Raw genomic sequence first — 25592 nt, 5'->3', positions numbered from 1 at the left:
CTAGACATCCCCACCATGTGCTTCAACTTGCCAACCTTAAATCAATCCCATCTCACAGAAAAATGAAAAGCTTTCAGGTGTTAAAAAAAATTGCTGTCTTCAAAGAACTGTCAAATAGTCCACTGTAGTTGTCCATACCTTTGCTCCTGTCATCACTAAAGAAGCAAACAAAAGTCTTACATAAAACATCAGAATAAATTGGACCAGAGCTTAACAATATAGTGAATGCATTAGGTGTTGAATTCACCATAGGCCATTTCTTGGTATCTATTTTTGGCTGGGGAGAGCATATATCTTCACCTAAAACTGGAACTGTAACTCAGGGCAATGTTCTTAGTCATAAGTGCTTAAGAAAAATCTTGCTCTCTCTTATATTTTCATGGCCTTCCAGCCTTAGACATGCCAGGAACACTCAAAGCACTGCAAGAGCCCAGATGACAATGAAAATTTGATACAAGCCAGAAGAACTGTGTGTCACCTGCTTTGGGCCTTTCCACAACTGGGTATGGAAATACAGACCACTCCTTATGCTGACTTAAACAAAGCACAACAGACTGTCCACTGCCAGTAACATCAGTATTAACCACTCCTGGTCATTCTGTAGCAATGTGGAACTTTCACAACTTAGAGCATAACTTCTTCACTTTTGTTGACTGCTGTGATTTCATTAAAACAAGAGTAAAATCTCCTGAACAGTTACCAAAACTTTACCTACAATGACATACTGTCAGGGTTATTATTTAACGTAAGAAAGAAATGCAGAATGTTTCATTTATAACAATGTTATTCTCTTCAATCCTGAGCAGGAAGGAGAGCAGAACCCAAACCAATACTTATTTCAATACAAAGGTAACAAAAAAATAATTAAGTGTCATGACCCACTATTCCAGTATTTGCATGTCAAATTTATCAGGACATTTTTCCACAATTATAAACTATATTATTTTGGAACTAACGTTGATGGAAAAAGAAAACAGAAGGAAAAAAGAAGTTTATGAAGATCCTTGTAAGACAACTGAGGTTAGAGAAAACCAAGAGCCCCCTCTAGGGGTTGCTGCGAGTTGTAACATAGGTGGATACTCAGGACAGATAAGATAAACGGTTTTTAGGATTTGTATTTTTCAGTTTGAGTTACTTCAACTGGAATTTCACCTTAACGACAATATCAACAGTAAAATAACAGCTTAAAAGGAAAGAATGACGCAAAAAGCTGTATTAGACTTTAGATGAAATCTACTTACAGTACTTCAGCACCAAAACGTGGGCAGTTAGGCTTATACATGTATATACAATTAAATGATATGTCAAAGTCATAAAATGCTTAGTTATTTATAATGAAATCTATACAAAACAGTTAAAAACATGGTTTTATATACATTTTGGAAAAAAAATGTATTGTCTAGATCACCAGAATGTATTAAAACTGGTTCTCTTGTCCCATCTGAACCCAAACCGCTCTCTGTGACTTTTAACTATCACAAAACCCCAATGTATTGCTTCAACAAGCCAAGGCATAAGGCTAACTTTGGAAACCTACCATTGTACACCCATTTAAGCTTTTAAACTCCCCAAATTGTCAACTTTAAAAACAGCATGTAAGAGTAAAATATAGATTTTAAAAGTCACTTAGCTCACTTCTAAATTCTCAAGTTCAACTTGGAAAGATGCTGAACTATTTATCCCCAGTTTTGAAAAACTGATTAATAGCAAAATACACCTCCTTCTCCCTGGTTTGTACTAGAATTAATACAACTGCCTGTTTCACAGGAACTTTTTCAACAACTTGTCTCACTTTAAATTTTATATTTAAATAAATAATCAAATGTTAACTAGAGTAGATGAGCATTTGTATGCTTATGGCACAAAGAAATGCCTCATCTACCATTACCCTACTTCTTGTAAAGCATGAAAATAAAACTCCACTAGCAAATCCACTTAGCAGTTTTGCTTATTTCCAGACATTCACCAACAAGAATTTTTAAAAAACACTTTAAGCTTCTGGAAAACAAAAAATTAAGTGAGCACAAGTGCAAGAAAGCTAACCAATTCCAAAATTCCTGGGGCCTTTCCAGCACTGTCAGAGACATTTTTTCTCTCACATGCTATTTGAAAATAAAAAAAAATAATTAAGCATTTTCTATTTTTTTTACAGTGTTTTGCTCAACAGCCGAAAAGACACAGCAAAATAATGATCCCTTTTCACTAAACGCTGTTTCAGTATCTGGGCAAGGGCTTCAATAGCACAAGGTGTACTATTCATTGCAGATTTATTTCTGAACAGGAGTACATTCCACTGTCACAGGTTTACTAAATCTTGGTACCTACATCTCTTCTTTTTTTTTTTTCCGAAACAGTTTTTAAGATGCAGCTTTTGCAATACTGTCTTGTTAAAACATACTGAAGCTTCAAGAGTCCAATGAACAATTCTAATAGGCAAAGTGCTCTAAGACATCACAACAGAAGGGCATCTTGGATGCTCAAAATCCCAAGATACTTTAAAGTGCACTCCAGTGTCCCTATTCCTTAGGATTGTTCAGCAGAACTTTGAGAGGGGCTGGGCTCAGTGCCATCCTCAGTGCTACTGTCCACATCTTGCTCCATTGCTGTCTCCTCATCATCGAGGCGCTGACTGGTGAAGTTGTTGAGCTCCAGGAGCCCGCTGGGTTCCACCACCACATTGGAGCTAGAGTGACAAGGGATGGAATAGTGAGGGATAGTCTGAAAGAAAGAAAATATTTAAGTTTAATGAACAATTTTGAAGGTAAAGGAATCTGTGCAAGCACAGAGATTTATGGAAAAGGGATTATTTTGGTTTCTAAGGGCAATTTTCCCTAAGGCTTCAAAGCACCCTTTTACTGGATTGGGTTGTGAAAGGTGAAATTTGAATAATCTTGCTCTCCAGGCAGTGATCTTGGCTTTTGATCTTCCCTAAAGGTCTATGACAGCATAACCAATGCCCATCATCCACCATTCTGCAAACCCAAAGCAGAGATAACGTTTGCTTCAGCCTGATCTTTTTCAGACAAGATGTGCCGATGAAAGAATAACCTGAGTTAAAATGACCCACAAGGACCATCGAGTCCAACTCCTGGCCCTGCAGAGAACAACCCCAAGAATCCTACCAGGCAGTGCATTGTCCAAGCACTCCAGGAGGACTACGTTTTTTGTATACAACAGAGTTCAAGCTCTGTCCCTGCTCAGAGCTGCAGCTCAGAGGCTGAGGAGACACAGTAACTATTTATTTCTAAGATTATTATTATGGCTATTATGTCATTTTGTTTTACTTTTACTTTCATAGGTTAGAAGATAAATCTATTGACTTTATACAGCTGAAATTCTGGCCATTATTTGATTTGCAAAACAGCTGGTAACACGCCACAATGACAAACAGTACAAATTCTCAAAAGATACAGGTCTGAAGTAAAACAGAAATCTACTTTTGCCTTTTGTCTATAGTCTATAAGGAGCACCAAAAATGAATACAGAACTGGCAATTTCTACAGAAGAGAAGTTAGCCCCAGTAAAGACTTCACAAAATAGCACGAAAAATTTAAAACCTCTGCACACAAATTCTTTCCCACACCAGAAGTATTTTCACTGTAACAGAACTACGATAACATACTAAAACAATTTCAATCCACACTAGCATTTGTGTGAACATATGCCATGCCAACTTGTCTACAAAGATTCACAGTATAGCACTTGGAAGACTTAAATACCTCCTCAGCTGACAGTCTGACAACTTATTACAACATAAACCATCATATTTATGGCAGCAGAATCAATGAAAATATCAAGTGTAGCAATTAGAAAATTATTCAAAGCATTTAGGCTAAAGATCAATAGTATTTTTATCTCAGAAGTAGTCTTATCCTAAGTGAAGTTTTTTAAAAAAAAAGTTTTCTGATTTCAGACCTTATTTGCTGAACTTTTCCAGTAAGCACAACCCTACTATGTCAATAATTTTATACTCAGAAGCAACTTTAATAGGCAATAGAAAAGATTCTAGCACGTAACTCCATGCTAAGTATTGAGGCAGTTTTAAGCATTGGAAATGAAAGTACTTTGTAAAATGAGATGAGTTTGCTTGCTTTCTTAACAAAAGAAGGAAGACGCTGAGGACAAGAGTGAATGATACAGTACTAGAGAAACCTCAGCCAAATTAAAAGGAATTATACTTCAGTGTAGCAATTGATGACAAGCTAAGAGTAGAAATGGAGCAAAAACCTGAGGAATAAACCCACAAGAACTCAAACATCATTCAATGACCATCATCACATCAGACACGTTTGCTCTGCTCAATCTTCGCCTTATTTGCTCAGTCTTCTCTTACCTGGACAACAATTTCTGATGAGCTCTCTTCAGCTTTCTTTTGTGATATATTCTGAATGTGTATAAACTGGTTTGTTGTAGGTACTCCTCGTGCATCAAGTTTCCTCTCTGACAAAGTAGGACCAGCAGCAGGAGGGCTTGAGCTGGATTCTGTATGTGTCTGTTGCTGGGGGATGGAAGGTGCCGTCATCCCTACTGCAGCCACCCTCGGGCCCTGGGTACAAGGTGACGACTCTGCTTCACTAGCAGCTTTACTAGTGGACGTGGCCTTGTTTGGGGGATCCACTATCGTATGTTCTATGTTTGCATCAATCTGAGCTTCCACCATAGACACTCTCAATATATCTGCTACTGATGTCTCCGTGGATGCCTGCATGGGAAATAGGCTGGTAACCAGCAATGCCAGTTTGGGCACAGAGCTGCCACCTGCTACCTTTGAAACAAAAGGAGGCTCGTGCCCCTCAAAAGTTATCTCTGTAACAGTGGATCCTTGCATTACAGTTAGATGTTGCACCTGAAAATCAAATTTTTGTTGTGCATATTATAGTTAATATTTTTTTTATTGAAATCCTCATCAGTATTTCCAAGGACAGAATGGCACAAACAACATACTTGCTATTAGGAAGACAATTGAAACTCAGTGTTTTAACAAAGGAATTAGCATTGATAGGGCAACAGTTAATTGAAGCCTAGGGAAAAGCAGCTTTTTAGGCTGCTAGATAAGGATTGTAGCAGTAGAATACCACAGCAGCCTAATTTTTCTTTGGGATTTACAGTTCCCTGGTATGTTTGCTAGTTTTCTCATCTACTCCTGAAGGGGTAAAAAAAAAAAAAAATAAAAAAAAGGTACTTTTCTGGAGTTAGTTAAAATACATTTTTTGCCATGTTCCTCAGTTTCTGCCTTTTTCCCTCCCAAGAAAAATCAAATCACTCCTGTACACAAAAGCCATATAACTTCAGGAAGATGTAAACTACAAAGGAAGAGGAACAATGGAGAGCCTTAGGAGACTGCAGTGTATTCATCTTTATTTCTACAGAAATAAAAAGTGCTACGGGAATGGAAATTACTAATTTGTTATTATCTAAAAATTAAAAGAAAATAACTAGGGACAAGTTCCATGCACCAGTGTGGCTGAAATTAATAAAAACTGTCCAACAAAACACGTTTGTGAGCTCTATGGATTTTTCCCCTATAACATGTGCTTCTCTCTCCTAGTGTCAACCTTCTGCTGGGGTAATTACTACCAGCGGAATGAGGGATTCTCTCTTGCCGGGACAAAACACTGCTACAGCAACAGGGTCGGTGTTTTATTTTTTTTTTTTCCTTGAACAGCGACGTGTATTTTGCATGCTATCAATATTCCGTTACCTGGCTTGCTGGCTGTTTCTCTGAAGAGGCAGGTAGCTGCATTTGACTCTGGGGGGGCTGGGGTTGCACGAAGATTTTTTGTGCCGTTGGTGCCTGTTGCAGTTTGGGCAGCTGCTGCGTGGTTTTTACTGCAAGCACCTGTACTACAGTTTGCTGTGGCTGTGCCACTAAGGTAGGGAGTTGCCTTTCTTTGGCCATCATATGGTGGGGGGGGTGCTGTGCATCTGGTTTGGTCTGTGCTTGCTCTTGCTGCAGGGGGGTTAGCTTTTGATGCCTTATGGAAAGTTGGGGCATTTGTGGGAGTTTGTGCTGGATTTGATCAGCCTGCAGGTGGATTGTCTGCTTCTGCTTCGTCTGGAAACACTGCAGAGTTTTCACTTGCAGTTGAGTCTGTTCCAGCTGTGGCTGACTCAGTTTTTGCTGCTTTTGTGCCTGTGGTTGTGTCAGGGCAGATCTGTAAAACAGGCCAGTTTGAGGATCTAAGGTGTCCATCTCTTCCACTTCTCCTTCCTCAGTTCCAAGTTGTTCACTGTGTTTGGTAAACGCAGTGTGACTGCTTAAGGCCTTAAGAAGAAGAAGAATTTAGAGCAAGTCAGTGAAGAGAAATATGAGAATACACAATCTAGAAATAATCTTAAATGTTTCCAATGGACTACTTTAACTTTTTTACCATTAGAGACTCCCAATTCAAGTATAAAAAGACACTCTTATATAGGGTATTTTGCAATATATAAGCAATCAAGATCTATTATAATCATGTTAAACTGTGGAACATCTCTATGTGGGAACATGAGCTCTGCTACTAACCCTCAGTGGGATTATGCAGACATCGCTTGTGTCAGACTGAGGCTCAAAGTTTCCTAAGGTTGCCTGGTAGTTGGATGTGAAGCAGCAGGGAGAAAGTAGCAGGGGGCTAGCCAGAAGCTCCTCATTCAAGCCAGAGCCCCTCTGCACAATAAATTTTTATTCTGCCTCTGGAAAGCCTAATCATCTTCTCTAGGGTTTCTTCTGCAGGGCCCCATATACCTACAGGCTGTCCTATTTCAGGCAGAAGAGATCCTCTCTTCTCCTTCCTTTCTCAAAATTTCACTGCAATTTTTCTTGGGAATTACACTAACATTTGACTTTTTGAGGGAATGAGCAACCTATGCTTTTTAAACCAAAATGTATAAATGTACTGCCAAAAGGCATTAGCAAGATCCAACAGCCTAATCCAACACCTGTAAAAATGTACTGTCTGACATGAGTTTATAACTGTCACATGTTCTGGACTGCAGCTGAAGTTCCCACAAGACAAAGCACTGCAGAGTTGAGCAGGTCCTGATCAAAGTGATTCAAGTGGCTTCAGCAAGATTTCACCATAAGCTGCACTGCTTGTTTCAATTGTTTGGAATCCCCACAGTCCTGACCTAAATGTGAGTTTTTGATTCAGAGAAGTCTTCCTAATCACAGACTAAAGACATCAAATGGAAAAGATACTGTGTGCTCTGTGTACTGACCAAATTCCATTTCAGCCCTCTTCTCTTTACCACCAACATAACCCAAAGAGATCAGGCCACTGCAATACTACAACCTCCCTCACCATTAAAACACAATCATGGAATGGTTTGGGTTGGAAAAAAACTTACGGACCATCTAGTCCAACACCCTTGCCAGGGGCAGACACACCTTCCACTAGATCAGGTGGCTTCAAGTCCCATCCAACCTGGCCCTGGACGCTTCCAGGGATGCAGCATCCACAATTTCCCTAAGTAACCCATGCCAGTGCCTCATTACCCCTACAGTAAAGATTTTATTTCTAATATTTAATCTAAACTTCCTCTCCTCCTTTGGCTTACAGCTATTGAAGCGATATTAAAATCATTAATTTGCCTGTATGCTGAACATTTTTGGTGGCAGGACCATGATACATACATTCAGAATAAGCCCTGGTCCTATGCAATTTATATGACCTACTGCTGTTTATAGACTGCTGGGAAAAGAAAGGATCCAACCTGCTGCATGATATGGGTAATGGCGCCAGTGGAGGATGCAGGAATAGATTTCACCACAACAGAAGTCTGCGTTGCTGTCTGAGACTGAGCCACGTGCTGCAGCAGCGTCCTCTGGGGCTGAGATGACTGGTGGGGCTGGGACCGATGACTGACTGAAAGTAAAGAGGTCAGTGGCACTTCTCCAGAACTAACTGCAGGAATTTAAACTGCTTGCTTTGCAGTTAAGCTTCAAATGAAAGCACACATGAGTGAAGCAGATCTAAGTATGGAAAATGTCTTTCACTGTGTGCTAGTGTCAGTTATAAAATGCTCATGGATAAATCTATTCTGAGAAACCTCTTGAAGTAGCAACTTAGGGGTTTTGCTTTTGTCTCTGTTTCCTAAGTAACCCCATCTGGTCCAAACCTCCTCTGGCCACCCTTTCCCCATACACCAATTCTGCAAGCAGAGTTCATACCTGATGTTTAGCTCTGGGTTCTTTGTACAGCACTAAAATATTGCTGTAGAACACAAGTTATTCTGTGGTTTTTGCACAGTTGAAAGCAAAGCCTCGACAACTGACTGCAATTAAGAACAGCAAGCCTTGCTCACCAGGTTTCTACTACTGATAAACTGCACACAATACTCCCCAGAGGATAAACTAAATTTGAAATATTAGCAGACAGAATGTTTGGGTATTATTAAAACAAGCGAGGCTGATCAGAAATGACAGATCAAAAAATGGGTCTATGTCACTTCTGAGAACAGACCTAGCTTGAGTTACAGAGCTGTAGTGATAGGCCTGAAATTGAACAGTGGATTGACAGAAAAATCATGTGCTGCTGAGAAAAAAAGAAAAAAAACCCCACAAAAAAACCAATTCTATATTCCAGTTACTGGTAAGAATCCAAACCACTTTATGCCCATCCATACTAAGAAGCAAATATTTGTGTAACCTAATTTCTTAGTTACAAAGTATTTAATCACTGAAGGAGAACAAGCAAAGTTTAAACTCAGTTGTAATGTACCTTAAAATTAAAAGTTAGTGACCTTTCTGAAAGTTTAGAGAAGGGTCAACTTTTGAATAAACAATAGTAATTTTACTTTCTCACTCCAAGAAAGCTGGTTTATATCAATACTGGCCTGCATGCTGTGCCAGATTTACCCTGGATATCTCCCAACAATTCCTACACAACTGAAAATTTGATTTAAAAATAAAGTTTCTAACCTATATGGTTGTGTAGATATTCTTCCGAATGTGAACCAATACAGTGTTGTCTTCCTGAGTCTGCAGACAGACAAAAAATGGTGACACTAAGATGTGTGAATTTCTCCCTTCATCTCATGAGGAAGCACATGCTGAATCCCAGCTCCCAGATACATAATCCTCCGGTCTAGACCCATGCAGGACATTTCACAACAGACTGTAATTTCTTTACTATATTACTATGGAATTTTTAGTAGAACATACAGCTATGTGGGTTACTGATAAATTCAGAGAAGCACAAATTAAACCAAAAAGAAACTCAATTACTTGCATTCCTTGGCAATGTTCAGAGAAACTGGGGGAAGGGACAAAAATCTAAATGCAAAACACGCAGTTTAGTGCTGCAGAAGAATCTGCTGCTGCCAACCCATAGGAGCCTACAGGTGTCTGGTAGATTCCCACATTTCAAATCAATGTCTACAGAAATCCTAATATTTAAAATAATATCTCCATATCTCCAGGAAATTTTCAGCCATTGTACATTGTGTGGCTTCTAAGCTTCAGGAAAGTATTGAAGCCTACAAAGACACTGATTAATTTTCCGTCCTCACTGCAAAGGCCCTCTTATAAATCAACTTGCACAGCAAGACCCATCAAAAACTTGAATTTCAAAGAGAAGCTCAATTCACAATATCTGTGTAAGTGAAGATATCTAACTGCTAATTGGAAAGCACTTTAACACCATATATTATACTCAGGAGTTTGCTCTAAAGGAGATCCAAGGGAACATGAGTCAAACACTTGAAAGTGAAGCCAGATACAATAAGTGCTATTTAAAGGAATAACAATAACATCCCGCAACTGCAATTTCACACAACTTAAATTCAGGCCATTCAAGGGACGGAAGCAAGGGGAGGAGGTACATAACAAAATGAAAATATCAGATCAGACATTTAGCACTAAAATCACTGGAGCTACAGATATATAGTAATACAGTTTAATACTATTAAGGTTTATTTCTCTTTCCCAATGTAGACTTTCAACATGTTTTTGCTTTCATTTTCCAAATAATATAGAGACCACCAATGTGGGTTTAAGAAATTACAATGAAAAACAGGTAATCTGATCCTTTCACATATGTATGGGAAGTGACTTGTATGTAGTGTTCTGGGTTAGAAGGGAACGTCGGAGAGACAAGAGAAAGGACTTGTACAAAATGGATGTCCAAACAGGAAGAGTCAAGAATTTAAAGAGATTAATTTGAGTAACTAATATATTTTTAAAGAGCATATTTATTAGTTCAAATCTTTCTAGCAAAGGAAGAAACTGGGGCTACATTAGCATGCTAAATGCACACCTGGCTTTAACTTGGGACTAAATGGGGTTCAACAAACTCAATGTCTGACTCCTTTCAGTACATACAAAAACCAAGCTATGGTTTCTGTAGCTTCATTTTCTGCTTTCTCCTTACTGGAGATTTTCCTTTAAGAGAGGTGGGACAGTCTGTCTTCTACATCCAGAGAACAGAAGACCTACTCAAGTGGGCTATCCTGAAACAACCACCCTTTGTTTCAGTTAGAAACATGTTTCCTCATGCCCCAGCAAGGCAGATGCAATCTCTGTCCCCTGCAGAGGGTCTCAGGAGTGGAAGACTCAGTTCTTCAACAGAAAATTACGGCAAAAACACAAAAGTGAAACCTATTGTAAGAAAACCCCAAAATTAAATCCTCAGACTTCAACTGCAAAGCCATGCTCACACTACCTTAGCCACTTACCAGTTGTGATATATTCAGCCACGAGTTCTGACTCTACAACAGCAATTGAAGGACTTTCTGGAGAATGCCTCTTTTCTTGAGTCATCTGAATTGGAACAGCCATTTGGCTCAAGTCAATGGTAGGCTGCCTCGGCTTTGATTCCAACTTTTCCTTCACTGCTTTAGAAGAAAAGCAAAGCATAAAATCAACCTCTAATACATAAACCTTTGTAATAAAATAAACCTACAATATAAATGTACCAGTTTAATTAAATACAGTGAACACTACAGAATAAATGCAAACAGATACAGGATAAAAAGGAAGGAATCAAGTTGATTCAAGGTAAGTGCTTTTCAATTACAAAACTTAGTACAAAAGCTTAAGCTTTTGTAGTTTTTGCTTAAGCAAAAAGTAACCTCTGAGGTTATCCTAAACAATATCACGGGTTTCAGACCTGTTGTCTGCTGAAGTTCCAGCAAAGCTTTTATTGTGGAAGTAGCTGACTGAGATTCACTGGATACGTCCTGGTAAATTATTGTAGGGTTTGTGTCCACAGCAATTTCATGTTCGGACCAATCTTGACTTCTTGAAGCAATCACATGGACTACAGGCTGAGAATCTGTTTGCAAAAAAAAAAAAAACCAAACAAAGGCACGTCATAAAATCATGGAATGGTCTGGGTTGAAAGAAACCTTAAAGCTCATTCCAACCCCCTGCCATGGGCAGGGACACCTTCCACTAGACCAGGTTGCTCCAAGCCCCATCTGACCTAGCCTTGAATATTTCCAGGGATGGGGCAGCCACAGCTTCTCTGGGCAACCTGTGCCAGTTCAAGTCATCACAGAACCATTTTGGGCTGGAGGCCTCTCATGCAACCTCTTGCTTTAAAAGAGGGCAATAGTTCAAAATTACACCAAATTACTCATTACTTATTAGTTTTGAACTCTGCCAAGGATGCATACACTCTTTCTGCAACACTTTAGCTTCTACTTCAATTGATTCTTGAAGTTAAACACTGTTATGCTATGGACAACTTCCAGAAAAAAAAATAGCTTTTTGTAAAAGATTTTGTTTGAAAAATCAAAGTTCAGCAGGTTTTTCTGTATGTAGAATTTGCCTTGAACTTTTTTTCCCAGAAGGTTTTAGCAGTTCAGGTGATCAGCATGTATTCAGTATTCTCAACTAACAGCAACTAAATTTTGCTAAGTTGGTTGAATCTTCAGAACTTTTTAAAAACTTACTTAAATGGCCATATAGACCAACAGTTACAAAATTAAATAGAAAAAATAGAAAGGTTTCACTGAGACACTTGCTTTTATTTACTGTAGTGATGTATATCATGGTCACTCCCAACACAGGTTGGATTTTGTTTATACCCTATTACTTATGCTCCTCTTACACACAAAGAGCTGCATCAGTATCACGGCTTGAAGCCAGGGCAGAATTCCCATCAGGATTGCATGTCTGATATATGTCCTGATGCACATACACATCTATAAAAGGACCAAGATTTGTGTGGGTCCCATGGCAGCTTTCAGACATGCAGCAGAGAGATGCTTCTATACACTCTGGAAAGAGAGCAGCAGAGCATGGACTGCCAAAGTAACCTGCAAAACTTGCTGCCCTGCCTACCTCTGGCAGACTCTCCAGGAAGAGGGAACAGATTGCATTCTAACAGCAAGGTGGAGCCCAGTAAGACACCTTTATCACCACTTTTCAGGATTAATGAAAGCATATAGTAAGTAGCTCAAAAGAAAGAAAAATATTAAAGTAAGGGAACAATGGTGCTTCACTGCAAACAGATGGGGTTAAACCTATGCTAAAAGGAGAAACACAGAGCTCTCTGAGGCAAGCTGGCATGCTTGGGAGACAGTCCACTCATACATTTTGTGACACCAACACAGACCTTGAGAGCTCTGGGAAGACTCTGTAGAAGAAGAGCTACTGTCAGTGTAGGTTTGTGGTTCTTCTTTCACTTCTGGGAGAGATGAGTTTCCTGTCTCTGCTACCCTTGAAGCCTGCTGTAACGTTTCAGTCACCAGCTGTCTGGTTTGTTCACTCACAACTGTTGCTTGAAATGTCACTGGCTTTGGTTTTATGAGGACCTAATTAGAAAGGTAAATTTTGTTTATAGTAAAAGCGCTCCAGAGAACAGATCTGAACAATCAAAGTAGAGGGTGCTACTCAGATCTATGTACACCACATACATAATATTAATATTTTACTTAGAAAGTCTACCTCTAAATTCAGCAACTTTGATTATTAAACCACAAAGTCCAAGTAAATGGCAATGCACAAGAATGTACTTCTTACTCAGTAATTTGAAGTGTTTAACCCAATAAACCACTAAACAGCTATTTTTCAGGACTAGGTAAAACTAGTGTGATAAGAGAAAGCTACACAAGTGAGCTGGAACATGCACTGCACTAATAAGGACAAGCACTTCCACAATAAATACAGTCTTGAACAATCAAAACACACAAAATGTTACATCTGATAAAAGCTTAGTTTTTTCAGATACTAAGTGCAGCCAGAGAAAAAGCTGAAACTGAAAGCATCCAGAAATAAGCCAGATTTTCTGCATACATCCCAACCAACTACACAAGGTTGCAGGGACAGCCAGAACAGGTATTAAGGAGAAAATAAACTTCAATAAAACCTCAGATTTGATGGATGATCTAAGTCCAGATTCTGCATCTTTATTTCTAATGGTCTAACCATTAGCTGTAAGATGTAAACGAGTATCTGGAGCCATGGCCAGACAGTTTCAGCTACAGAAAAGGCTTTGTAAATATTTTGGCTTGCTCTAGGCCTTCAGAAAAAGCTAACAGATGCAGATACTGTGCTTGAGAAATCAGTATTGAGGCCACCTCATTATACCACTAAGTCTCATTCCCCACAGATATATATTAAACACGGAACAAATGAGGAAACACATTGAAAAATTATTTACTTCCCATTAAAATTTAGGGGTACATTCCAAGACAGAAAGGGGTCCTCACTGTACCTGTGTTTTCCCTTGCTGACCATAAACAATTTTAGTTGGGATGATTTTGGTGGCTGGCTGGACCGTGGACCCTATTCCTTTTGGCTGTGTAACAATCATTTTTGTGATGGGTCTTGTGGCAGTGATGATAGCAGGTTTTGCTCCTGCTGGCACTGCCTGAATAGTTTTCTCCCCCTGTAGAGAAGTCAAAGTTTACAGGTTAACTTAACAGAATTGTTCAGCGAGACCCAATTTTCAAAACAAAAAAAAATACAGTTATATGTGAGTGTGTGTACCATGAAATAAATCTGCTCCTACAACTACATTTACTTGATTCAAAATACATTACATGACCACGAACAAAAGAACTTATGGTTCTGAATGGAAAAAGCTCCCAAAATTCACTTTTCCATTACCTTACCTTTTGAGCAGCTCTGAAGGGGTGAATAAAAATAAGTAACTAAAAGATTAAGCTTTTAACATTGGAACTTTCTTCAAAGCCTTCACAAATGTTTTTTGAAAACCACCAATTTCTATTAACACTAACTTTGGCAAGACATCTACAAATCTTGAACTGAGACTCTAAATTATTAAAATATAGATTTTTGCATTGTCTTTAGGACCAAGACGTTAATTATGTATGGACTTTTCTCCAACTAAAAGTTCACTTCATCAAAAATGCAGATTCACAGCTGTTTCACAGGAATCATTTGACTATAGAATAGTGTGACTATTGACTAGACTCTTGGTAGCTTAAGAAGAGCAAAGACATTGAGCATGCTTTTTTTAAGCTCTGCACAGTAACAAACCAAGTGAATAACATCAGTAGCCTGTTCCTACCAATATCCATGAAATAGCTGGAAATTCCCCAAACCATACCATACCATCCCATTTTGGTAGCTACTATTGTGTAACATCGTTAAGATTTTCACTTGTCTGGAAATACACCTTAATTCTAAATCTAGGGAAGTTCAAAACCTAAAACAAAAATCAAAAAAGATTTTAAAAAACCCTTCTTCAGGGATTCTTGAGTAGTTCTGCTACTCAAGCAACCTTTTAAAATATACTGGACTAAGGCATTAAATCTCACAGTTTTATCCAGGAACGTTGATCATTTTTATTTACTAGTATGTACAGATAAGCTCAGCTGATGCCAGAAGCTTCATTTTATTCTTAGGTATACCTCAGGGTTATCAAAAAAAAAAAATTCACCCCTATGCAATACCCAGGGCACAGGATATCACAGTGTTACACACTACATTAATTGAAAGTGATTCCTCTACTGTGACAATACAGTTCATTTCTGCCCTCTGTACCCAAAACACAAATGGCTGGAGATGCAAATTATTAACACAGGACCCCGGTTCTCACTGGAGCAAACAGGCTAAGATTCTAGTAATTTTCATCTACTTAATTGCTTCAGGACTGCAAAATTATTATCCATAGGAAAAAAAAAAACATAGCAAGTTCTAAAGTTTATATTTTCCTTTACCTTCGAAAACATCCCCAGTTTGCTTTAAGCATGGAATCATATTCTGCAAACCACAATCAGTTTTCAAACATCCCTCACATCAAGGCATGCACGATCTGTTAAAGGAGCTCATGCACAGGTTGCTTGTAATTGAGCCTTTAGCAGAATGAATGCAGCAGCCACCACACAGCTTGTCACTAGGCTCTCCATTTGAGACTAGAAACAATTACTTACCCCAGCATTCAACAGTGTTGTGACAACATTTTTGCCTGGAAGCCCTTGAATTGTAGTTCCTTTTCCAGTAGTTTTCTGCACAACAATCACATTGGGTTTCGATGTCATTGGAATTGTAGTGATTTTGGTTGTAGTTCCTAAATTTTTGTGGGAAAAGAAAAAACACACTATTTATCACATTTTGTGTTATTTCCTTTTACCATAGAAGCTGGTAAGCTATAGAGGAATCGTATTTAAATCTGACACTCCATCAAGAAACCAGCAGCATCTGGAATGGGAATTCATGTCACCCAACTCAGCATGGAAAGATTACATGCCAACTTAACAAATCTTTCACCTACAGTAAAAACAGGTGTGCCCAGGGGAACATAATGTATTCTATTTTAGGACAGGCAACCCTTTTCACAAATTACACAGCAGACTAACACAGCTTTCTCAGGCAAACACGCAGAACTTTTCAAAGGCCAGAGTTAGGGTGGGATAAGGACATCACTAATACTCAAGGTCCTATTTGCACAGACAAATACTCTTCTACAGAGGTTATCTGTAGATAGAATCTACATACCAAGGATGTATCTCCAGTCAAGAGAAACAACTCTTTCTGTTGTAATGTAAGTGATGAGTAGTGGATTGAAAGAAGGAAAAAAGAAAAACATGGTATTGTTTCACAGTAAGTCCATAAAAGCTAAGTTCAGAAGCATGGTGGCTTTTTTGTGGTTTTGGTTTGTTTTTGTTTTGGGGTTTTTTTTTGTTGGTTTCTTTTTTGCCTTTTTTTTTTTAATAGTTGGCTATTTATCTTAGGATTTAACCCTTTATCAGGTTTTTAGTTACCTGCAGTGACAGGTAATTCTGGTCAGCTTCTCACAGTCCACAAAAGTACATACACTGGAATCAGTCGTCAGTGCTACTGGACTGCCATTGCAGTAGCTACCCAGGCAGCTTTTGATCAACAATTTCTCCTTTCTCCAGAGCAAAGCACCATTCAGTTACAACAGAGCTGCAAGGATTCCAAGGATTCCCTTTACTACCTTCTACCCATTAGTCACACCTGTAGATACTTCACAACCTATTTCAGATTAGCAATTCTACTAATTCTGGGAAAGGGAAGATATGCTGACAAGATTATGATTTATTTAGTCCTACTGACTTCACAGGCATCTAATGACTGCTCCATTAGCAAAAATAATTAATCAAACAAAAGAAAGAAAACAGACATTATTTCCAAAGTTGTGTTCTTTCAAGACAATCATTATTATCCTAATCAGGATCACTCAGGTTTCTCCACATTAGCTGCTGCTCAGGAGAATACTTCCACTTGTGCACAATTCATTATGAGACCTAGAAATTGTCTTAACAATTCACCATACCCACAACAGGCTTAAAAAAAGGTTACCTCTTGCCAAAGAAGATGCTATATCATCACGAAATATAACTTTGTGGAAATCAAAACCTACAAAACTGCTCTAACAGATTACGGCCCAAGACTGCATTTACTGGATAGCTTGTGCAGCATCTTTTGGTGACTGGAGCTGGCTGGTGCCACGTCAGGTCTTTGCTAAACAAAGTTAAAGTCCTAAACATATACCAAGAAATTGTCACTGGTATTAGTGTGCTTGGTCCCAGTCCCAAAGAGACCCTATCTTTAGAGATGATAGAACCACTGAGTGTTTTGGGTTGGAAGGGACCTTGAAGTTCATCCGGTTCCACCCCTGTCAAGGGCAGGGACACCTTCCACTAGACCAGGTTGATCCAAGCCCTCTCCAACATGGCCTTGAACACTTCCAGGATTAGGGTAGCCCCAGCTGCTGTGGGCAACCTGTGCCAGTACATAACCAGCAGGGAGAACCAGGGCTAGTCAGCAGACCAACAAAGATATCAGCACAGTCTGCATAAAGCTGGGAGGGAAACCTTAAGGAAGAACATGGGCTAAAGGAAAGACAGGCTGCCACTGATAAAATATCCAAATAAGGTGGTGACTGCGTAACTGAATTTAACACACACAGTCCATTTTTATTCTGGTTCTTTAGACATGCAGTGGAACAGAGAAGGGCAGCATTAAGATTATAAAATGCTTTAAATTTGGGCCAATAGTGTTCTCTGACCTTTCTGCCCTCTGTACAACACACTAGTTCCCATCCCACATTTCTTTCCTCAGTTTTCCTTCACATTTGCTGTTTCCTTCTTAAACACAAGAACTACCACAATCCTTAGGAACAGTTCACCTTCAAAATTCTGCCTACTACCTTCTTCTTCATGCTCAGCTATTTTTCTTCTGAATTCTCCAATAAAGATCCTGATAACTATTTGTGCATGTAACCCACAGAAGAATTAAAGCAAGCCCGATTTACTTTTGAAATAAAAGTCTTAACCGTAACAGAAGTGCTCATATGCCTACCAGAAACAATATTGCTGCTGATGATCTTCCCTCCCAAAGTAGCCAGTGATTTTGGTACTACAGTAATGATGCTACCACTTGTAGTTTTCACATAAGTAGCAGCCCCTGGAGTTCCAGCCACCCGAGCTCCCAGAGAGGGGCTCACCGTTGGCCGTGTATATGTTGCTTGAGTTCCTGTTTTAAAGAGAGAGAGGGGAAAAAAAATTCACTGTTACAACACAATCCACTATAAATCTCTGTGGAAAAATATATTAGTTTAGGAAAAAAGTGTCATATTTATTCAAAGCTATCCCAGCCAGCAACTTATTACCACTGTTTAAAATTCTGCTAATAATTTTTATATCCACAGAGCAATATTGAAGCATATACTAAATTTAAATTGATAAAACAGTCTTCTGAGTATTTTAACAAATGTTCCATGACTGCCTTATTTTAATTTGTGTCCTTGTGCATAAGATTTTAATTTTCAATAGATGTGCAGATTCTGCCTGTAGGTTTGCCTCTTACTCCCTCAGATGCCCAGGAGTCAGGCACCTGATGACACGACGAGAACTCATCCCTTCCTCTCAGGAATGATACTTCTGTATGACAGATTGCTTATAAAGAGAACAACCAATGACTGGTTTAAGTAACACCCTTAGAAAAAATATAATTTACAATGATGATGCTATTTTATGGACATAGCAAACAGCAACACAAAAGAAACCTCTCAACATAGTATAAATGCAGAGTGTTTTAGAACTAATCCTTTTCTGAATGGAAAGAAAACTGAGTCAAACACTGAAATTCCATTCTGCTTGTACTGCTGCAGACAGCATCCCTTAATTGCTGAAGATCAGAGCAAAGCAGTTTGTTTCGTCAAGAAAGGTGCGTTCACATCCAAGAGAACGCAATACAGATTTTACCAACTAAATCAACTGCAAAACTTCTGCTTATTCTAATGTTCTCAAAAATGCACCTGTGGAGTACTTAAAGGTACAGAGTACTAATCATTAAATTATACTAAGGACATGAGGAGATGGGCTTCAAGTTGGGCCAGGGGAGGTTCAGGTAGGATATTATGAAAAAATTGCTCGTGGGAAGGGTGTCAAGACATTGGAACAAGCTGCCCAGAAAAGTGGTGGAATCAACATGCCTGGAAGCATTCAAAAGCCATGAGGACGTGGCACTTGGGGCAAGGTTTTTAGTGGTGAACATCATAGTGCCAGGTTAATGGTCAGACTTGATGATCTTACAAGGTTTTTCCAACTGTAACAATTTGATGGTTTTAATATTCCCAGCCCATGCTAGAAAAGAAACCAGGAAATGAAGTTTTCTGAAAGTCAGGATAAAGCTACCTTTTAAGATTTCCTCAGGCAAGTTTACAATCAGAACAGTCTGTGTTATTATCTATTATGAGCACAAATACAATCAGATTCCCAGAAAAACACTGGGAGCTTAAATTTCAATATACCGGTCTTTTTATAAATTCACTGCAGGACTATGAGCAAGTCACGTTTTTTGAAGTCCACCTATGCAAAACAGAAATGGTGCTGACCTGTCTGCTTGAGTTAGATCAGTATAAATCACATAATACAAAGTACTACAGAAGTGCAAAGTATCTGTATAGGTTGCATGAAAGCTTCCTTTAAAACAAACCCAGAGGGGAATGAACAATGGTATTTTTGTGTACCAATTCAAACAGAGGAATAAAAGAGCACTCAGTGCAAAAATCCTGATCTAGCATAAATAACAGCAGGATTGCGAATGTGCCGTTGTGCCCACTGTTCAGAAGAGGTAAGTGCCTTTTTTTTAAACCCTAAGAAACCATGTTTGATCACCTGTATGTCTGGGTTTACCCTCCCTTCCCTTCTCAGAGCCATAACTTACCAGTGGGAGTAGTGACCAGTTTAGTTGTCATGATAGTCCCATTACTGCTAACCACCATAATGGGTGAATTGCTACTGCTGGGCAAGGTCGCTGTAACTGGTTTGGGAAGGATTTTACTGGGCTGCACCTGTTGAGTGATTATTTTAACACCTAGGAAAGGAGAAAGGTCACTGTTAAAATACAGGCACGATAAGTTACTTTCTGAAATGCTTATTCAGACCAAAGCCTAGTGGGCAAGTAGCCCCACAAGGCTTCAATTCTGAGCCCATGTATTTTTGATCATGAAAAAAATTATTTAATTTTTGAGGTTTTGGGGGGTTTTTTTGCTTAGTTTTGGTTGAGGTTTATTGTTTGTTTTGCAAATACCAAGAAAGTCATCAACTCTGCCTTTCATGTGCCTGTTTCAGTTCCTAGCTACTTCCACTGTCCACTCCATCACTGATTTGTTGACATAATTTTTTATTTTTCCTGGTCCATGATACAAAAACCAAGAACTTTCCCAGGAGCCAACAGGTTACAACCAAGACTGAATTGGTTCATATACAGTGAAACATCTAGAAGCAAAGTAATCCTTCATCAATTCAGTCTGCAAATCCTAATGTGTCATAAGGTTAGACAAACTTCATCTTGAATAAAGTAAAAACATTTCTGCACAAGGAGTATAAGGGACTGTAATGAAGCAACTGTGACACTGGCTAGGGAAGGTTACTTTAAGTGAAATGCTCTCTTTCTCTTTGATTTACGGGTTATCTTAAAGCCACAAAGAAATTTGTCTTAAGCTATGAGTAGAATCAGTAAGAATGAAGGATGAGGGCACCTTAGTACCTCCAGGATTCTGCTCCCCCTCTCCCAGTTTTGTGCTGGGAAATGGTAGCTCTGCAAGATTCACCTCTCAGATGTAAAGCAGTGGATTCACAACACCTGTTCAAAAGTACATGCAGGAGATGTGCATCTTATGATCTGTTCCATGATGAGGAAAATGCACTGCATTGTGGTGGCCAAATGCCATGGAACACAGAGCCTGGATGAATCCCATCCAGATGAAGCATTTATGTTCGTACATAAATATTCCTAGGTGAAAAATTTTGTCCACTTGAGATGTGGAACATCCTCCAGAGATGTTTTTTTCTCTCTACACTCACTATAAAAGCAGTACAGAGCAAGTAAGCTCCAAGCTGAAAGAGAAATTGAAGTATCTGCATCATCCAGATACAAAACTGGATAAAAAGTAAAGTCTCCATTAAAGCTGAATTACATCTTCCAGAAAGAACTGGTATCAGATGTTATTTCCAAAGAAACTTCTAACTAAAAAGCACCATGAGCCTAAATTCCTTGTAGAAGACAAGGAAATGAAGCTCATATTGATACTATTCAGTGGCTGGAAGGTTTTTTTATATCTTAATTAGTAGCTATTACTTTTCTTAAGCAATGGTCCTATAATCCAAAAAGTAGTTTTTTCAAAGGACAGGAGTAGAGCTGTTTATTTTTTCATTCCATGATCTATTTTAATAGTCTGATCTAAATAGTACGATATAAAATAATTTTACTGATAGGAATAAAATAAAATACTGATTTTAAATTAATATACATAAAAATACTTTGCACTTTTATAGCACTTCAAGAACTGGATAACTTTGCACGCTTTATTTCTTACTACTTCTTGCTGAGATAAAAAACTTCTTGCTGTGTGCTATAGCAGAGAAAAGCCAGGAAAGAAAGATTACATGACTTGCCCAAAGTCAGCTGAATGAATCAATGTCACAAAAAGAATCCAGTCTAACTGTATTTGTTTTGACAAGTACCTCAAAAGTGCATTTTGATTTCTGGACCAAATAAATAATTAAAACATGGAGCAACTTCTTTTTCCAGGTGATAGAGTTGAACAACTCTTGGATCTTCAGAAAACTGGTGTGTTTCAGGTTGCCAATCGTGTTACTTTTGAATTTATTTACATACCTCTCAACGTCTAAGATAAAAACACAAATATACCTAAAGCATGGTCTGTAATACCGGAACCAAACAAGAAGAGTGAAAGAACCAAATTCTTTAATTCCTGTTACTTGAAAACATTAAAACATCCTTCACTATCTACTTATATTCATGTTTAAAGCCAAATCCTGTACTTAAGAAACTATGCCTTTGTGACCACTCCCGCATGCACATTTTGGGACAGAATTCTGCCCTACTTTCCTGAGTTGCAGTCAGACCTCATCAATGAGACCCAAGATCAACTCCAACTACCTGATTCCTGTTTGATCTGAATGGTGGGCTTGATGCCAGCTGGCAACTGAGACTGCTGTGGCTGCTGCTGGGCTACAGAACACGGCACCAGCTGCTGCTGCTGCTGCTGAGGTTGCTGCTGCTGCTGCTGTTGGGCCTGTTGGACTTGGTGCAGCTGCTGTTTGGGAGACTGCTGATGCTGTTTGGGAAACTGTGCTAAGATCTGAGTTGGATTCCCAACCAAACCTTTTGGGGAAGGTAGTCTGGTAGAGGCAACTTTAACTGCTGATGTAGATACACCTGTGAAAGAGTAAAGGGTTTAAGATTCAACAGTACAATGATAAAGAAAAATACCATAATTTTTAAAATAATCTTACATTTAAATTATCTTTACTACTGAAAAATGCATTAACATATGAGAGGAAATAAAGCTCCCATGTAGCAGAAGTGCTCTGTTAGGTTGTAACAGAGCTTTATACAGATTTTCAGTGTGGTAGCAGAACAGCAGGAAATGGAAAGACCACAAACTCAGTCTACTTCTGCACCTTTTGTAATACAAATAATTCAATAATATTTGCAAGGTCTCATCTTTAAGCTTCAAGACAGCAAAATACCTACAGTGAAAGTATTTTAAATATATATATATATTTTTATAAATATTTATAACAACCTAGTTTAGTGGGAGATATTTCTGCCCCTAAAAGGGGAACAGGAACTAGATCTTTAAGGACCCTTTCAATCCAAAACATTCTGTGATTCAATGATTCTAAAAATCACAATGACAAAAAGCTGGTGACAGGACAATGTCAAATAGCAAACCTATCAACATTGGAAGGGAGTATCTGTTAGCAAAAGAGTTGGTTTGCATTTTAAAAAAAAGATCAAGGAATTGTATGTAAGTTATAAAACTGTGGGCCACCTGTTTGGTACTGTTAGGTTAGGTGATCTTACAAGTAAAAATGATTAAAAGAAGTTTGCTGTAAGATGGAAAGACACAGTTCCCAAATAAATATTTATTTCTGTCATTCCCCTACACAGCTGTCACAACATTTACAGGAAAATCTGGCCTTGTATATAATTCTAACCTATGCATCCATAAGCACCAAAACAGACAAACAATGTCCATATCTTATGAAGTTATTTTTTAACTAAATCCCAGTTGTGGTGGAAAACAGAAACAGAGGGCAGTGATAATGACAGAAATCATAGTAAAGATACAATTCTGGCAATCTAAATCAGGAACCCTTTCCTCACTGCATCATTTAAGATGATTACACCACTTCCTTGGGCAGCTCTTTTCATTCAGGAGTTTAACTTTACATTTGAAGATACTATCAGTTCATGTCACAAAACTTTTTGCCAGCACCTTCTGCAATGACACTGACAGTCTTGGAAAAAAAAAACTGTTGGAGAGATACTCCACCTAATGTACTTTAGAATTAAAATCTCCTCCATGATCAAACCCAACTAAAAATCAACAGTTCAAACAATAAGAAAGCCTGCTGTGAGCCCTTCTGCTCCGTAGATTAATATCTGATTATATTAATACAATAAATAGGGAAGGAAAATACCTCCTCAGCCTTGACATAGCTACCCAATGTTTTGTGGAATGGAACAAGGGAAAATACAGACCAGGAAAAACTGCGATGTGACACTTGTCATTGTCAGGCAGTTTTTCTTTCAAGTGCTACTCACTAAGGCCCATTCATTCATTCATAGCTTCCCTTTCAAATGCTAGCTGGTGGCTGTGAAGCTGAAACAGTCAGGCTAGCATACATAGCTGGAATTTGAAATCAGAAACCTAGGAATTTCAATCAGGCCCACTCAGGTCTTAATTATAAAGGACTTTAAAACTGACATGCTGATAAAAATACAGCAATAAAAAGGTGTAAACACTTCTCTACATGTCAGAATTGTCATCTGGCCACGTTAGTAAGTTGCATTTACTTGATGTTAAGTTGGCGTATTTTTGTAAACTGGGATTTCAGAGAAGCAATCACCTTCAAATATTGAAAATATACATTTTTCTATGCACCAGACAAAGTTTTTAAAGCCAGCCATTTTGAGATTATATCATTTTACAGCTAGGTCACACCACCCCACCACATCCTCTTTAAAAAAAAGATCTGCACATGAACTGTTGTAGTAGAGAGGAAAACAGTTCAACAAGAACTTTTATGGAATCTCTGGGATTAGTTTTGTCACCAGATTTCTTTCACATGTCCTGTGCTTTACTCACATGTAAACAAAAGTGCACCTCCCCAGTGCAAAGTCCAATTCCTCAATGAAAGAATCTTTATAAGAGAATTGCCATACCTTGTGCTACTGTTGACATAACCACTGATGGTGTGGATGACACTACAGCAGTCACAGCAATAGTATTTGCAGTGCAGGAGGGAGTGGAGCAGCTGCTGCTGCTGCCCACGGAGGACTGGGAAGCAGTGATAACCACGGGCTGCTTTTGAGTAGTTGAAGCAATGACTGATGTTGGGACAAGTTTTGTAACTGCTGCATAGTTGTGGGACTTGGAAAGGATGTTGGGTACAAAAGTTGAGCTTGGAGAGGTGGTTACTATTATGACCTAAAAAACGAAAAAAAAAAAAACAAACAAACAAAACAAAACAAGAAGAAATTCATTTGTTCCTTGAATCTATTTAGAAGTGCAGAATTTCAGTAACATGTCTGTCTATGTATTAGTTTTAGGGATACATGTTTATTAACAGCTTTTTGGACTGTCAATCACATTTGCTCACAAGAAAAAGTTATAACTATTCTGAGGATGCGGTGATTAACATTTCCTTAAAATTAGGATTTTTAATAAAAACAATTACTGGTAGGAGAGCAATTAAAGTAGAATTATCTAATGTCTGAAGGCAAACAGACAGGAATGAACTCTACTTTATTAAACTGGGCCAGAAAGCTTGAAACCCATTTTAAGAGAAACTGAATGGATTTCCAGCAAGTTTTAAGTGCTATTCATCCAAACCTTGCAAAAATATCGAGAAACAGCAATGAGAGAAAATAGATGACTGCTTCTTCTTGAACAATTAACAAGCACTTGCTGAGTCAGTAAATGGAAGTGCTTTTGATCTGCAAGGCTGTAAACAATATTTCATCAGTGAAAGAAAAATTGTTTAGGTTTGAAGCAATTTCTGCTTTATTTAGTGCTCTCAGTAACAAGAAATTCTAATTTGTCTGAAGAGAATAAACACCACCTCAGTGCAAGTTACAACTATGACTTCATGAAGCTATCTGACATAGAAAAGCACAGAATTCATGACAGCATTGGAAGAAGTCTGTCCTTATGCAACTGACCTAGAAAACTAAACACTTATTAAGTATTGAATATAGGGACTGTTTATGTAAAGAAGTTACTTTCATTCAATTTATATGTCCCTTCTTGTACTTACATAATTAAAGTAGAAAAAGAAGCACAAAAATACAATATTTTCAGTCTATCGTGCAAGAATATTGACAAATTATTTTAATAATGCTGTTGTCACAATAAAAATTTTGTTTATGAAAACCTTGAAAATTCAAACTTATTAATGATTCAATGTAACAGAAGCTGATAGAAAAATAAGAGGCAAAGAAAACCTGTGTCAGCTCACACAGAAAGTCTTACACTGCTAGCCAAGCACTACTGAAACCCTGCCTGATAAAGAATATAATAGCACCAGAAATAGACTTAAACAACAAATCAAGCAGCAAGAGATTATGAGTTTATAATTTGCTTAAATGAAAAAAAAAAGCCACATGGATGGAATAAATGCAGCAAATT

General features: G+C 38.3%; 1 protein-coding gene across 1 annotated transcript in view; it reads right to left on the bottom strand.

Annotated features, from left to right (window-relative positions):
- Positions 1 to 901: 901 nt before the first annotated feature.
- The window catches only part of EMSY (EMSY transcriptional repressor, BRCA2 interacting), a 40301-nt gene continuing 15610 nt past the window's right edge, over positions 902 to 25592 (bottom strand). The window contains exons 7-20 of the mRNA XM_062515350.1: positions 24128 to 24392; positions 21833 to 22111; positions 19592 to 19741; positions 17723 to 17896; positions 15328 to 15464; positions 13644 to 13817; positions 12543 to 12741; positions 11091 to 11255; positions 10657 to 10812; positions 9636 to 9648; positions 7696 to 7882; positions 5702 to 6265; positions 4334 to 4846; positions 902 to 2718 (exon numbers count right to left, since the gene is read on the bottom strand). Of these exons, the coding sequence (XP_062371334.1) occupies positions 2524 to 2718; positions 4334 to 4846; positions 5702 to 6265; positions 7696 to 7882; positions 9636 to 9648; positions 10657 to 10812; positions 11091 to 11255; positions 12543 to 12741; positions 13644 to 13817; positions 15328 to 15464; positions 17723 to 17896; positions 19592 to 19741; positions 21833 to 22111; positions 24128 to 24392 (3171 nt within the window). The 3' untranslated portion in view covers positions 902 to 2523. The remainder of the gene's footprint in view (positions 2719 to 4333; positions 4847 to 5701; positions 6266 to 7695; positions 7883 to 9635; positions 9649 to 10656; positions 10813 to 11090; positions 11256 to 12542; positions 12742 to 13643; positions 13818 to 15327; positions 15465 to 17722; positions 17897 to 19591; positions 19742 to 21832; positions 22112 to 24127; positions 24393 to 25592) is intronic.

This window comes from Cinclus cinclus, chromosome 2 (assembly GCF_963662255.1).
Source record: "Cinclus cinclus chromosome 2, bCinCin1.1, whole genome shotgun sequence".
NCBI classification, from domain to species: domain Eukaryota; kingdom Metazoa; phylum Chordata; class Aves; order Passeriformes; family Cinclidae; genus Cinclus; species Cinclus cinclus.
The sequence above is the reverse complement of the archived record's forward strand: the minus strand, read 5'-3'. Positions and strand labels throughout refer to the sequence as shown.